This window comes from Labrus bergylta, chromosome 8, assembly GCF_963930695.1.
Source record: "Labrus bergylta chromosome 8, fLabBer1.1, whole genome shotgun sequence".
In the NCBI taxonomy this organism is placed as follows: Eukaryota; Metazoa; Chordata; class Actinopteri; order Labriformes; family Labridae; genus Labrus; species Labrus bergylta.
In genome coordinates this window covers 6,118,029-6,132,622 of record NC_089202.1, presented here as the reverse complement: position 1 = coordinate 6,132,622, position 14,594 = coordinate 6,118,029, and the positions used below count along the sequence as shown (strand labels likewise).

Genomic DNA, 14,594 nt, shown 5'->3' with positions numbered 1-14,594 from the left:
GACTTTCCAAAACAATTTAGAGCTCATCAGTAATAAAACACTTCTCATTAATTCAAGAAAATGTAGAACCTATATACCTAAAAATGTTTATGTTTACAGAAACTAATGGCTTTGTCATGATAATAACACTACATTAATGAATAATCATCTGCCTTATTTTATTGGTGAATATGTCAAACTTTATTTAAGAAATTGAGAATGTGTTATGTTTTGGATTTTGTGATGCTGGTTGAGAAAATAAACGTATGACAAGATCATTGTTTGGTACACGTAGAAATGAGGAGAGATATTAAACTTTAATAACCTCTATAGGCATATTAAACCACTTTAAAAAAACAAACAAATTACAACCAAAAATAGTAAAAAGCAACAATAGCAGCAGTCGGCTACAGAGGATTCAATCTTAAGCTGAAGTATGATGCATGTTGGCAGAAATATATGTATGCCAAAATTAAAATTCAGTATGAAAACACCAAAATAACGCAAACATGGAAAATATTTTACATGTATACAAACGAGTTATAAAACAGAATTAAGAACAAATACAAATTCAAGATTCAAACAACAAACCCTTTACTTTAACTCATCATCAAAGTTTTCCATTATCGAAGTGAAAACAATGATTCCATGATGAGAGAGAGATACAGAATATTTAGAAAATGTAGATTTACACTCTGGGTGTTTTTTTTGAAGTTTTTTTTTAGACCAACTTGCAACCTCGTCACGACGTGTGGAAAAAGGAGGAAACAAAGTAAGACAGTGGAGACAAGCTAACTTTGTAGTTAGAGCCTGGCATGAACACATGCAGCAAGAGTTCAGTCGACATTTTTATTTCCTCCATTATCAGCAGGTCCAGGAAGGGAATATAGCATTTAGAAACACCCACAAGTTATATGGTGATGCACATTAAATCACATTTTTCAATGAAATATTCAAAAGTGAAAATAAGTCAAGAAGATCTGAAGACGGGTATCTTTTGTTTTTAACATAGGGAGCATTAAAGATGGAAAATGAAGAAGAAAAGTAAAACAAATCATGCAACAAGAAGATGAGCTACCCAGTCAAACATGTCAAACAGTAGGCCGCGTCTTTAAAACAATTTACATCAGTCTACCCAGTGGTGTAGTGCAGGGTATACACAGGTATATGGAGTATAACCCACTTATTTTTCAGTCTCCATAGGGTATACCCACTTCTAAATGTCCTCTGATTCACACCATTAATTGATTTACCATATTCAGTAGGATGCTGCAATTCCTAGGATGGTGAAGGGATGACCCTCTCTACTCTGTCTCTAATTGGCTAGCACGCACTAACTAAATATGCAAGAGGAGTCTTATGTCACTGTTAGTAACAGAGGCTGTTTATCCTCTGCTGGAAGGAAAAATTATAATTATACACCAAAAGAGTATACCCACTTATTCAGGCCCTACTAAACCACTGGGTCCCACCCCCTTTTACTTAGTCAAAATGGTGGTGACATCAGATGACCTTGACATGGCCGAGCTTTTCTTGAATGAGCTATCTGAAAGATCCCTGGTGGAGGAGAGGGAAATCCAGGGCACACACTTTCTCAAGAACTGCACGACCCGTTTCATGAACCTCTGCCCGACAAAGGCATAAATGATGGGGTTCAGGCAGCAGTGGGTGTAAGCAAATGTCTCCGTCACTGTTACCGCTAGCCTTAAATTTTTTTCCAGCTTGCACACATCACCAGGCAGTTTGGACTTCATAAAGGTCAGGAATAGAGAAATGTTATACGGGGCCCAGAAAATGAAGAAGGTGACCATGATGGTGATGATGAGCTTGACCACACAGTGCTTCTTCTTGCTCCTCATGTTCATCAGTATGGGGATAATCCTGGCGTAGCAAACTATCATCACCAACATGGGGATCAAAAGACCCAGTATGTTGGCCATGAAAATGTTATAATATCTCCAAGTGTCGCTCTGCGGGTTGTAGTAACAACTCAACACTTGTGAATTATTTGCACGTGTGAAAATAAAAACAGGCAGTGAAACAGTCAAACTCACCAACCACACAGCCACGCTCAGCGCAATGCCTGCCCTCAGAGTACGATATCTAGCCACTTTGTGAGCGTGTAAAATGATCACATAACGTTCTATCGTCATGACAACCATGAAGAAGATGCTGCAGAAGAAGCCAGTGTTATGGGAGCCGGAGGTGAGCCGACACATGAAGTCCCCGAATGTCCACTGACCAACGTTGGAGTAGTGAATGTAGAAAGGCAGCGTAAGGACGAAGAGGAGGTCAGCGAGAGCCAGGTTGAAAAGACAGATGTCTGTCAGGTTGGTCTGGTTGCGGTGCTTCACGAGGACACACACCACCAGGCCGTTACCTGTGGGGAGAGGGGGGACCTTTTTTTTTTTTTTACATATGTGGAAGAAATGCACTTAAGGGGCAATTTTGTCCCCAGTTTCTTTTTCACCTTTAACCTTTATTGATTACAGCTGATACAGCTGAAGCTAAAGAGACAAGACGTAGATGGTGCAGTGCAAGTAAAAAAAAAAACAAACATGTTACTGCACCATTAAATACTATTGGAGCTGTCTTAACAAAATCTTATGATTGCAATTATTTGCCAACTTGATGCCTCTGAAAATGTAATGATCTTGGTTCTCTACTACATAAGATACAGTATTATACGTTACCATTGGTACAATTGCCTCTTTTTAAGAATATAATTTTTTGGTACATAGTTTTTATTAACTATTTTATTACTACTTTGTGTGTGTTTTTGCAAATTATTTATCCTACTGTGGGTTTTGTTGTTTGTTAATTTTGACATTTAGACATTAATAAAGTTTGAACTTAAAAATACACACTGGAATTGTGTCTGTTTCTCTCAAACATGCACTCAAATACGTACCCAAAAAGCCAAGAATGAAGACCAAACTGTAGATTGTAGGCAGAAACACCTTCCCGAAAGCCCACAACTCGGTAAAGTCACAAGGAGCAGAGTCGTCTCCATAATCATATTCAGGGGTTATGTTTTCTCCGTAACCTGCAAACAGAGTATTTATTTTAATTGATTTCACTTTTGCATTACATCAAAGCAGCCTTGTTTTGCAGCTTACCTGTCATTTTATAGAGTATATACAATCAGGTTATATGAGAAGAAATACAAGTGGAGGTAAGAACATTTTATTTAAGGCTGAAGCGCCTTAAATAAAGTTAGATATTTTAGTAAAACATGAGAAAGGTTCATCATTCTTACTCTGTCATTCAGCCCTTAATGTCAATTGATAATGAATGTTATAGTGCCACCTGCTGGTATGCTGTGGAGCCACATCTATGAGTTTAAAGAGTTTTATAGATTTGAAAAAAAGAAAAGATTAGCCTGTAACATGATGAGATGCAAGATGTGAGTTTAAGGTTTGATCCTGAAATAGAAAGAAAAACAAACAAACAGAATTCAAACTAAAATTAGATACAAAATACATTCATTAAAATGTGTCCTGTTGTGGAAATCTTCAGAAAGATAGATAGGTTTTCATTCTTCACTTTCATTTAAAAGTGGATTTTCAAGTTGTTGTTTCTTTTAGTTTTGCAGATTCAATGTTGTTCGAACTACCCAAGCAACAGCTTTAGTTTTTTTGCAACAGAGAGTTAGTGTTATTGTTCTTGTTGTCACGCAGTCTCTAGCAACACTGTACATGACGTCATCATTACATTTTCTTTACTTCATCGATCCTGATGCAGACATGGAGGGCAGGTTACTTCAATCTGAATGCCCCAGATTATTTTCTACAGAGTCCTCTCTAGATCAACCTACACGTAAACATTATGTATGTATGTATAAAAATGCCCTCTGACTCTGCTAATATTATTTATCTTATTTAAAAAAGATTTTAAAAAAAGAGTACACTAATCATTTTACGTTTGGACTTTTGAGCATTTTTTTCACTTTTCTTTATTCATAATTCATTTGAAACATTAGGAATCCTCTGAATTGTTCAGAGAGGAATTTCTCCAATTTTATTTGAAGTGAATTTGAACCTATTTTCTATACCATATGCAATATATATGCTTGATTGACATAAAAATAACCTTTTGGAATAGGTTGTGTGAATTCTTAGGGTATAAAGCATCTGAAAATGTTCAAAGAAAAAACATCACTACATTCAAAAAATATTAAAGGAGCTTTTGCTAGACCCTCTCTATTGAAGGATTTTTAGTGGAGGATGACTCTCTCTTATAACCAAACAATATTTTGTTCATCAATTTGTATCGTTAAAAAAATAAGGTTATTTCAGGATAAACAACTAGATTTATAATTATCCGAATAAGAATCCAAAGAAATGTTGCATGTTGTGCATCGCAGCATGGGATGCAAATTTACAATGTCTTATACCGCAAGTTAAAAAAAATGCACAGAAATATCTCTAACGAATCAATAATAAACTAAACTTTTTGCAAAGAAGAAACATACAGTTATTAAAATGCATTTACCTGCCATGGTTGTCTCTGTGTTGCTCATAGAGGCTGTACTTCAGGGGTTGTTACTTCTATGTCCAGGTCTTTATGGTTGTGATGATAAAGAGTGATAAACCGACTTTCCTTCAATAGAGAGAATCAGCAGTGCACTGTCACGGAATAACACAGAGAGAGATAAAGTTCATGAGTTAGTTTCCTGTACATCCCCTCAGTGTGAATACAAGATCCTTATCAGAAGCACAAATTCACAGTTGGTTGAAGTTCACACACTGACAGACTAACACAACACAAACCAGGTGTTGACAAAAACATCTTCATACTAACACATAGTAACAGCAGGTTTTAGTTAAAGGCTAGACTCATATTTTAGATCCAAATTGCAAATAAAGAGTATTTTACAATAAGTGACCATTATCTAATGAGAGTAGAAGTTATAGCCCACTTTTGTCCTTTTTCATTTTATTTAAAATCATCTGAGTAATACTTGTGATAAAATCATACTTCAGTAGTCTATGTAAAATATCTATTTTTTCTATTAGGAATGCCTTTAAAAAGAAATAAATGAGTAGGACACTTGTTGAATGTTTCTCAGTGTTATTTTCATACATTAAAAGCAATAATCCACCTACTAGCCTACCATCTGTGTGATTATGAAGTGTCAGATTATATTCTGAATAACTTTTTGAGGGTATATATAACCCTATTTTGATCTGTTTATAGAAGCCATTTGTCTTCTTCTTATGATAGCCTAATTATATTAATTATTTTTAGTAGAAGCCTAGTAGTAGAAGTAGTAGTAGTAGTAGTAGTAGTAGTAGTAGTAGAAGTAGTAATAGTAATAGTAGTAGTAGTAGTATTGTGCTTGTTGTTATTTTATTCTTCTTCTAATGACTGTTGTATTATGATAACCAGGCTTGTTGAGTGTTGAGTGCGCTTCTTAAAATTGCAGAGGGGTCTAAGAGTGACCTCTTGTGGTGGAGAAAAATACCATAGTTGTGTTGTGAGCACAAAGCATGCCGGGAGAAACATACCGGGAGAAAAGGTTTGAATTCAGCTTCATGAATTTCAATGAGGCATTGTGCATAGAAACTTTGTTAGAATAACAAATACAACTTTTTTTTAAGCCATTGTGTGTTTAAAGGTAAGGTTACCAATACTAATAATGTATTTGTAAAACGATAACAACATCGCTATCATCACCAACAATACGAATATTAACGGTCAGAATATCATGTCTCCTCTGTTGAATACATTTTACTTAGTTTCGCTCTGAAGCTTAAATTTAAAGACATTTCGTGTCTGTGTATTTGCGGTGCACTTGTATTTGTTGCCGTCGCTCTCCAGCTGGCGCTCAGTGAATTCTCAATGAGGATGATTGACGTGAGATCTGCTGACGAAGGCGGGCTGAAGAGAACCACATCAAGTTAGACAGACACCACAGCAGGGGGACCGGAAACTCTGCAGCACTGCCTACAAAATAAGAGTGGAAATTCTCAGAAATCGTTACAGCGACAGTTAAACCCTATATGTGTACTAAGTAAAGCATACTAAATTATAGCATATTATTAGTATTAAGTGATAAAATAAGTAATATGAATATAACGTATTGACCTTCCTTGTTTGTTGGCTATTATCCTGTTTTGAATATCCAAAAATGCACTTTTCATCCAATAGGCATGTGAGTGTTTTTGTAAGGCACCTTTGTACATAATAATAATAATAATAATAGTAATAATAATATATTTATTTATATAGCACCTTTAAAAAAAAATGTTTACAAAGTGCTGTGACAGACAGAGCAAATACAGCAAAACAACAACAGAACAGAGATAGAGCAACAGAGAGGGCAAAATGTTAAAAATGCAAATAACATGAATAATATAGATAATAAGAGAAAAAAATAAAATTAATACAGGAAGGGATACATATAAAGGCTAAAACATTTAAAGAAGAGAAAGATAAAAAGGTTAAAAGCAATAAAATTAATAAAAGGAAGGGATAGATCTTTAAAGGAGAAATCACATAAAAAAGCAAGTCTATAAAAGTGAGTTTTAAGAAGTGATTTAAAAGATGCCACTGACTCTGCCCGCCTTATCTCATCAGGCAGGCATAATATTTGATAAAAGAGAAGAGAGGCCTGAGAAAGCCCCGAGTTTAAAAATCCACAGTAGGCTATAATATATTAAATTCCTATTCTATTATTTTCTCTTATTTTGAAACGCCATACGGACAGCTCTATTATCAATCCTGTTACCTTGACAACGCTGGAGGGAAAGTCTGCCGGGGGATACGAAGCAGCACATCCAGTGGATTTGACAACTAACTGAGTCAGTGAGAATGACTCAGTTAGACCGTGTTGACTGAAGTAAGTTGGACTTTAAAATATCGGAAGTTTAACGATTCTTATGTCGTAGTTAGTTAAACCCAAACGGACATTTGCGGTGTTTGTGCTGCTTCAGGTCACACAGACTGTCTTCTCTGCGAACTCACTAGTTGGACCTGTACGAATAAAAAAAATGTAAAGTTTACTCCTACCTTTTAACAACTGTTTAATCGTTGAGATATATTACAAAACTCGCTGGACTAAAGTAATTAAACAATTTTGATGTGCAGGTGAGAGCAAAATATGGATATTCACCGAGTCTAAGAGCGACGGCGGATTTTGGGAACCCACTTCAGCTGAAGTTGGATATCCAAGTTTACTAATCACTGCAATGACTGATGCATCAAAACCACCTTCAGGGTAAGTTATTTAAACTCAAGCACCTTGTTTACTGAAGGAATTCAACTTTTATATAATTGTGTGATTATTAAAATCTAAACTTTCTTGTTAATACGTCTAATTTCAGCTGGTTAAACACTAATGGACTCGGCCACTACACACTGCGCATTTCTTGTTGCACATCAGAAACAAAATTAAGAATTTCTCTTGTAATTATTCGTAGTATTATTTTATTTTATTAAACACGGCTGCCTTTTTCCCCCAGCATATTTAGCTAATATTGTGGCTGCGTGGCATAAACACACCTTGTCCATGATAACAGTGGGCTTACATTGGTCAATGGAGCTCATTAAAACTACCTTGTGGAGAGCCTCCACAGCAACAGTTCACCGCGTTGGTTGCCTTTAGTGTGCAGGGACAACAGAGAGAGAGAGAGAGCGAGAGAGAGAGTTCCAGCAGCCGGATCAGCCTGCTCTCCATTTACCCCCACAACCAACTATGTGAACAGTACGAGGTCAAGACATGGTATGGGTATGACAGTGTAGTTTGTTTCTAGTGTCGAAAAAATAAATGACACAACCTTTTATTGGCTAAAGAACACCAAAAAAAAAAAAAAAACTGTAGTTGCTGTATGTTATTGTTCTATGCTTTCATTTGTTTGGGGCGTGGCTGGGGCGTTAAATGACTGCCAACTTAATTGTATTAGCCTATTTAAAAATTTGACATTTAACAGAAGTAAGTATAAATAAATAAATGACAGTTTCAGGATGCAGGAATGCTGGAATGTCATGGTTGTTGCTCTCTATTCTGTGATAAGTGCACAGTTCTGCCCCAGGGGACACAATAGGCTACATGTGTGAAGTTTTTACATTAATCCTACAGTTTTAGTACAAACTATGACTGTATATAGAAAGACATCAGCTGATCCCATCATCAACAAAAACTGAATCATCCCAGAGTATGCATAAGACAACAGTTCAAATAGAATTAGGCAGCTTTTTAGTTTCCAGGTGTCACTGTGACACAGAGAAGCATATCTGAGTGTTTTATCCTAAATTTGAATAATTTGTTTGAATAATGACCATGCTGATAGAAGATTACGAGATAAAAGATTGCACTAGCCTTCAGTGGCCTCGGTTTGTTACAATGCAGTCACAGTGGAAAGTGGCTTGGATTAAAGTAGGTCTTAACTTGTTTATCTTATCTTTGTTTTAGCAAAAATAAGCAAAATACAGAAAGAGTTCTTAGTGTTATTGGTGCATGACCAGGTGTACAGTAATCCTACAGGCTACAGCAATATGATTATGTGCTACATGGGGGCTATCGTAATATCTTTATCCTGTAAAATTAAAAGTGGCTGACTTCATCCATTCTTAAGTCAGCAGTGTTATTTCTGGCATTGTCATTGGGTTCATACCTTTTGTCAGTCAGCTTTTAGTTAGTAAGGACCCTCTAAAGTACTCCGTCTGTAATGTAGGTGTGTGGTAAAGGCTCAGCAGAAGTGTATGCTCTTCATAGGGCCACATGAGAAGGTTGTGATTTTGACAGAAAGAGTGCTGATGGGTGGATTTAATGATCGGTCTGGTCTTTCAAGCAAAGGTCTCTTTAACCAGAACCTTTCAAACACAGTGATTTCACACTCTCAGGAGGCCACATCACTGGCCAAATTACAAAGTAGACTGGTCACAGAGTCAGCAAAGAAACCAAAATACCTTCTTTATCCGGTCAGTGTGTGCCATTTCTATCCATATAAATTACCATGACAACTCCCTTTGTGTTGTGATCTCTCTTTCGTCATCACACAGGGATTAGCTACTTTACTACATTGCACGGTCTAATGAAAGGCAGCTCATAAAACTACATAAACACACATTTACACACACAAAACACAGTCACTGAGCAGACAAACGCAGAAGGAAGAGATGGCTCTTTCGAGGGAAGCCATATTCTTTTGTACCTTTCTGTTGAAATCTGAGCAGTGGGTGTGTAAGACTGTGTGTGTTTGATAGTGCGTTCCCCAGGGGAGGTAGAAAGGTCACCTGAATGAAGCCCTGCTGAGCATTATACACTTATAATTAAGCCTGGACACAAAGTACAACTTCCTCCCCTCCCCAGAGACTAATGAGTATATCTCATGGTTTGAAGATAACCCATAATCTTACTACAAGACATGACAAGACATGATATTATGAAATTACTCTGGCTTGCGCTTGTTTTAATTTGTGTTCTATGGGGTGAGTTAACAGTGTTCCTAGGAAAAAAAGATATCTGTGGAATCTGATTTCAGTAATCTGCTACGAAAAAAAAACAAAGGAGCATGGTAAATAGTATTTCTATAGTATTCACACGATTGTCCAATCCAGTTATCTGGAAAGTAAACAGACTATCTTTTTGTGGGGACTGGCATCAACTTCAATTCCAAGGCTGCACAGTTAGGAGAAAATAATACCATTGCGTGCAACACTGGTTGGTTTACTTCCTCTTTGGGTTGATAGACTGCTAATGGCTTTCTGGAGTATCCCAAGCAAAACCCTCATACTGTACTTGTATAGGTCTGTCAAAGTTTTGTTAAATGTTGGATTTTAAAACAATTTATTCGTACTGATATGCCAAATGTGTTTAAAAATCTATCCAGAATACTAGAAGTGTCAACCCAAAAGAGTTTGAAATTTTGAGATGGAAAATGTGTAGGAGCTCTGGTTAGAACATCTGTTGCATTTAGGCTACATTAGTCAGCTATGATGCACAACAGTCTTAATTTGCACGCAGTGGTGTATTCCTCTTAAGTCTGGCATGGTGTTATGTCGTGTCTGCCTCTATATGTCTGTCTCTGAGTGCTGAGTGAGGTTTAGTCCAGAAGGCTGTGATTAATGTGGGTTTGTTACAGGCTTTTAATTAAAGTATCCACTCTTTCAGAAGCAATAAGGAGGCAACAGACTTTAAAAAAGAAAACAAAAACAGAGAAAGCATTAATCGGCAACTGCTGTCCTTTTGTGTGTTTTTCTTCTTGTCAGTGTTTACTCTGCTGTTGCAGGTTTTAAAGCTTATTTCTGCTCTTCTGTGTGACGTCAGAACCTTTACTTGAGTTTACTTCTGTCACAAGGTTTAGTCTACACTAAATAGAGACAAACAATTATGACATCTATCACAAGACAGGCTTTGCCTATTTTTGTGCTAAAGTTTGTGTGCCAAAATAAAAATCTGTGCCCATGAGCGCTGAGGGATTATTTATTTTCATTTTTATTTTGGCCCGCTGCCTCCTGTACTAGAATGTCAGTGTCACCCTTTGCATGTTATTTGACTATCATGTGTATCTGTCGGTCCATACAGTTTTTAAAAATACTTACAGAAGTAAACTTAAATATATTGAGATAATGTTATCTGCCAGAACCAAGTATTTCCCGGCTCAGGTCTTAAATAGTGGACAGTACTAAACAAAAGCTCCACACCCTTGCACATCCTTCAGAAATCTCCTCTATTTAGAATTTTAAGGTTTATGTGGTGGGCCACCAGCTCAGAACTGCTGACAGAGGGAGTTCCCTCCTTTTCCTCCCTTACTTGAGGGCTGTATTTAATCTGAGCAAAGTGGAACATGTTTTAGTGTGTGTGGTCACATCTGGATATTTAGGGTTATTTTTATAATGGGTTAAATATAACTCCCATGAAAGCTGAGATAGGCCAGAGAGCGAAAGAGTATTCGAGGCTATGCGTCTCTGGCAGCAGTACAGTATGTATCTGGTAATATCTGTAACCATTTCACTTGCAGTAGTGTTTGAAATAGAAAGGGTGTGGATGCAATTCGTCCACAAGATTGTTCTGCAAGGATAGAAGCTTGACCAATCACACTGGCTGAAAAGATGAAATCAAAAGTATCCAATCCTTTGCTCAGTTCATTGTTTTTATAAGCAGTCAGTATTGCAGAAATATTACTAGACTGGTAAGAATGATATGTTTGGGAAACTTTGTATTAACAATACAGCAATGTCTATTGTCAGCAATGTCCCTCGTAGTTTATTGTATACTCAGGCACAGCAGGATTTAATTAATGGGTTCTCAGAGAAGAATTCAAAGTAGCACATGCTCTCCTAATGTATTTACTTCACAGCTAGACATCTAGTCTGGCTGTATTTATAGACTCTTGTGCTCTATCAACCCCACTTTCCAACCTTTTGCTTAATTTGCAAACCTCCATCGCTGATTAAAGGAAGCACCCCTTAAACAATGAAGTTAACCTGTATCACTTCAGTGGAGTGTATCTGTCTGTACTCTTACTATGCAGCTGTTATGGGCTGCTCAGATTTATTTCTGGAAGCCTGCAGTCATATGTTAGTCTCTGTGGCATGTGGGTTTGTCAGGGAGGAAGACAGACGGACTGTGTGTGTGTGTGTGTGTGTGAGTGTGTGTGTGTGAGTGTGTACAGTTGGACCGACTTCTCTTACAGCAACTGACATGCCATAGCTGCGAAATTGCCTGATAAAGCTGAGGTGGTGAATTGCAATCTCTCTTGCACAAGTTCTGATAGAATTGAGTCAGTGTTTGAACCCCTTAACAATGCTGCTATAATTTCTGGATTACAGAGAAAACACAGTTTAGAGTTTGTGTCACTGCGTTATACAGGAATCCTTTTCCATTCCTTTTTAAAATGATCACAAAACAATTCCGAAGCTTTTAGACAGGTGCACATGCAGTCCAAAAATAAAGGTGCCATTTCTGTTTTATTTGTTGACTTTGTTTCTTTTTAAACCCCTTCCATTATTAAAATCCCAATAAAGATGTTCAAGATGGGATTTTAGTGTGGCTTTTCTCGTTTGTGTTAGGGATGCACCGATATACAGGTTTAACATGGGTATCGGCTGTTATCAGCAAATAATGTACACCGATGCCAGTAGCTGATAAGTCGCATTTGTGTAAGTTAGTAAACCTAATTGCTAATTCAGAGAGGAGGACAAACTCTGATCTGTTATCATCTTGAAAACATTTTGGAAGTGAGGGAGTCTTACATCATCTCTGAGCACGATCAGTATTGTGCAGTATGTGTGACCATTTTCCTGTGGCATTTCAAAAGGAGGGACTGCTAACAACAATAAAAAAAAAACATTGGAATCTGCATTTAGCTAAAATGTTTTATTTTAAATACTACAATCCGCCCTGATTTTCACAATCGGTGCATGTCCATTATATATTATTTTCAAATCAAAGGATCCTGTTCTAAGCTCTGTCTGTCTGCTAATCTCAACAATATCTGTACCTTAAGTGTTTTTCTTCTTGTGTCTCCAGCAGGAGCTCTCTGTGTCTCTCTCTCTAATTGGACAAGCTGCTTAGGGAATAGAGAACAGACTAATTATCACTTCCTGCTGCCCTGCCGCTACATTCCTTCTCTACCCTTTTTTCCTCTAATGTTTGACTTCACCATCTACCCTTTTCTATTCCCCTACCTTTAAGATTTCATCAGCCTTCTCTTTTAACAACCACCAGTATCCTTTCTTCCCTTTATTTCTTGTCTTACCTGTTGGCCTGTGGGCCTGTTTGCCACCCAAAAGCTGCTCGTTTACTACAGCTGGTGCAAAGTGCACAGCTTCTTTCTCACTGCACCTAGAAAAAAGTATTCACTGTCAATGCTCCTGTGACTCAACAATTGATTTATTAATCTTTTGCTATGCCATTAATACTGAAGTGTTTTATTAATTAGGAAACATGAGGACACTGGGATCTTACTCTGACATGCAACTTCTAGAGCGGATATGATGTGTCAGAGGATTAAAAGATCACTCATCAGTAGAAGTGATAAATATGAGCTCCAAAAGTAATAGATCATTGCTTTAGTATAGAACTGCCTGATTTTACCGGAGGCATAATGAATGCTATAAAATGTGTCCTAATGTCACATAAAAAAATCCTCTTTGGTAAACAAGAGTGTTGATGGTATTAAATCAAGCCAGCTCTTCTTAAGTATGACAGATTTTCTTTCCAGCTGTACAGACAGAAGGGTAGGTTTGCTTCCTGTGTCTATATTTGTATGATCATTGTTGTCTTGGAACATGTCTGGTGTGAACACAAACAGCGTGTCGCTTTGTCACTGGTCATAAGAGGATAAGATGACTGTGATGATGTGTCATGTCAGGAGAGGAGAGGACAGAGGAGGATAGTGTAGGGTGTGGTGTGCTATTACAGTAAGTGGATTTCTGTCTTTTAAGTCGCTGTGAAACAGACACTCCTAGATCACCGGTTCAGACTTAACCAGAAGTCATTGCAATACATCCTGAACATAAACTCTGCACGTTACTGCACGGAGTGTAAGCAGGCTAATTGATCCCAACGAGCAACAATTCATTTAGCACCTGAGGTGTGGTGTTGTCTTTTGTCTCCCCCAGGTCATTATGTTACTGTTAGTGACTCTGTGCTCCTATCAAACTTGAGATTAAGCCAAGCTCTTTCCATTTGTTTTTAATAGAGGTTGGAAGTCGTCACTTGATAATCAAATAAACCGGATTACATTCAATCCGATAAACCACCTCGAGATCAACATGTTTTTATTTTAGGTCTTCAACTTCATATATAAACATATTTTATTAAGCAGCCAAAACTGTACCTATAAATTGAAATCAGCGTATACAGAAAGAGATACAGTATGAATGCAAATGCAGTGAAAATACTGCATTAAGGCAGTCCAGATCCAATTGAGTGTTACATCATCATTTAAATGCTTAAAACGGTTTATGATTGTATATAAACTGCAACTTCAGCCTCTTACCACTGCACAGCATTTGATAAACAGCTTGGACTGGAGCCAGTGGTGTTACTCTTATAAAGCCTAGTCCTTAATGTCATTACTTTGATTTACTGCTATTATTGGATAAAACACAGGCCACACAGTTACGACAATAATAGTTAAGCCTCATGGCATCTTAACCACCACATGAATGAGGTAGGAAGGCAGACAGTCGCTGGGTTTGATACGAGACAAGTTGTTTGACCCTCTGGCTCCATACCACTGACTTAGGTACAGCTTAGTGAATTATCGATTTTTTTTTGTGGGGGAGGGGTGATAAGGGTGGGTTAAATGAGGTTTGAGCCCTGTACCGGTCCTACAGAGCTGTTTTAAAATTTGTATGTTTTTGTTTATGAGCTGCTATCATTTCCAAATAAATCAATCTAAACTTTAAGTGAAACTCAATAGAAAACTCTGAGATTTAAACATTAATATTTACACTATTTCTACTTTAATTTGCTCTAATTTCAGAATTTTAACCTGGCTGTTTGTTTGTACTGAGGGAGTTTTAAGGTTGCTGTGGACCACATGTGTCCTATAAAGAGAGTAAGACTGGACTCTGAAGGTAACATGAGCGTCAAGGCATACGCTGAGTGAGGAGGCTTGTGTGCCAGGCAACTGTCAAGGGATCTGTTTCTTCTTCTC

At 37.3% G+C, this 14,594-nt stretch overlaps 2 protein-coding genes across 10 annotated transcripts in view; one reads left to right on the top strand and one right to left on the bottom strand.

Moving 5' to 3' along the window:
• Positions 1 to 277: 277 nt before the first annotated feature.
• LOC110001687 (C-C chemokine receptor type 1) lies at positions 278 to 4,700 on the bottom strand. The gene is made up of 3 exons (XM_020657189.3): positions 4,474 to 4,700; positions 2,891 to 3,025; positions 278 to 2,359 (listed from the first exon to the last, which is right to left on the bottom strand). Exons 1-3 carry the CDS (start codon positions 4,499 to 4,501, stop codon positions 1,458 to 1,460), a joined length of 1,065 nt encoding a protein of 354 aa, XP_020512845.1. The 5' UTR covers positions 4,502 to 4,700; the 3' UTR covers positions 278 to 1,457.
• A 1,997-nt stretch (positions 4,701 to 6,697) lies between these two features.
• The window catches only part of cobl (cordon-bleu WH2 repeat protein), a 53,589-nt gene continuing 45,692 nt past the window's right edge, over positions 6,698 to 14,594 (top strand). For 7 of the 9 annotated variants that reach the window (XM_065957833.1, XM_029281978.2, XM_065957832.1 and 4 more), the window contains exons 1-2: positions 6,771 to 6,976; positions 7,072 to 7,201. In XM_065957833.1, the coding sequence (XP_065813905.1) occupies positions 7,173 to 7,201 (29 nt within the window). In that variant the 5' untranslated portion in view covers positions 6,771 to 6,976; positions 7,072 to 7,172. Of the gene's footprint in view, positions 6,977 to 7,071; positions 7,202 to 14,594 lie in introns of all 9 variants that reach the window. The other 2 variants (XM_065957829.1, XM_065957828.1) reach the window with 2 other exon arrangements.

Bases quoted from the DNA above. Each gene is read 5' to 3' on its own strand.
- LOC110001687 (XM_020657189.3), bottom strand. From the start codon at position 4,501: ATGAGCAACACAGAGACAACCATGGCAG. The intron at 3,026-4,473 runs GTAAATGCATTT...CTCTGTTTGCAG, and splicing joins CACAGAGACAACCATGGCAG to GTTACGGAGAAAACATAACC. The intron at 2,360-2,890 runs GTACGTATTTGA...CTCTCCCCACAG, and splicing joins CTTCATTCTTGGCTTTTTGG to GTAACGGCCTGGTGGTGTGT.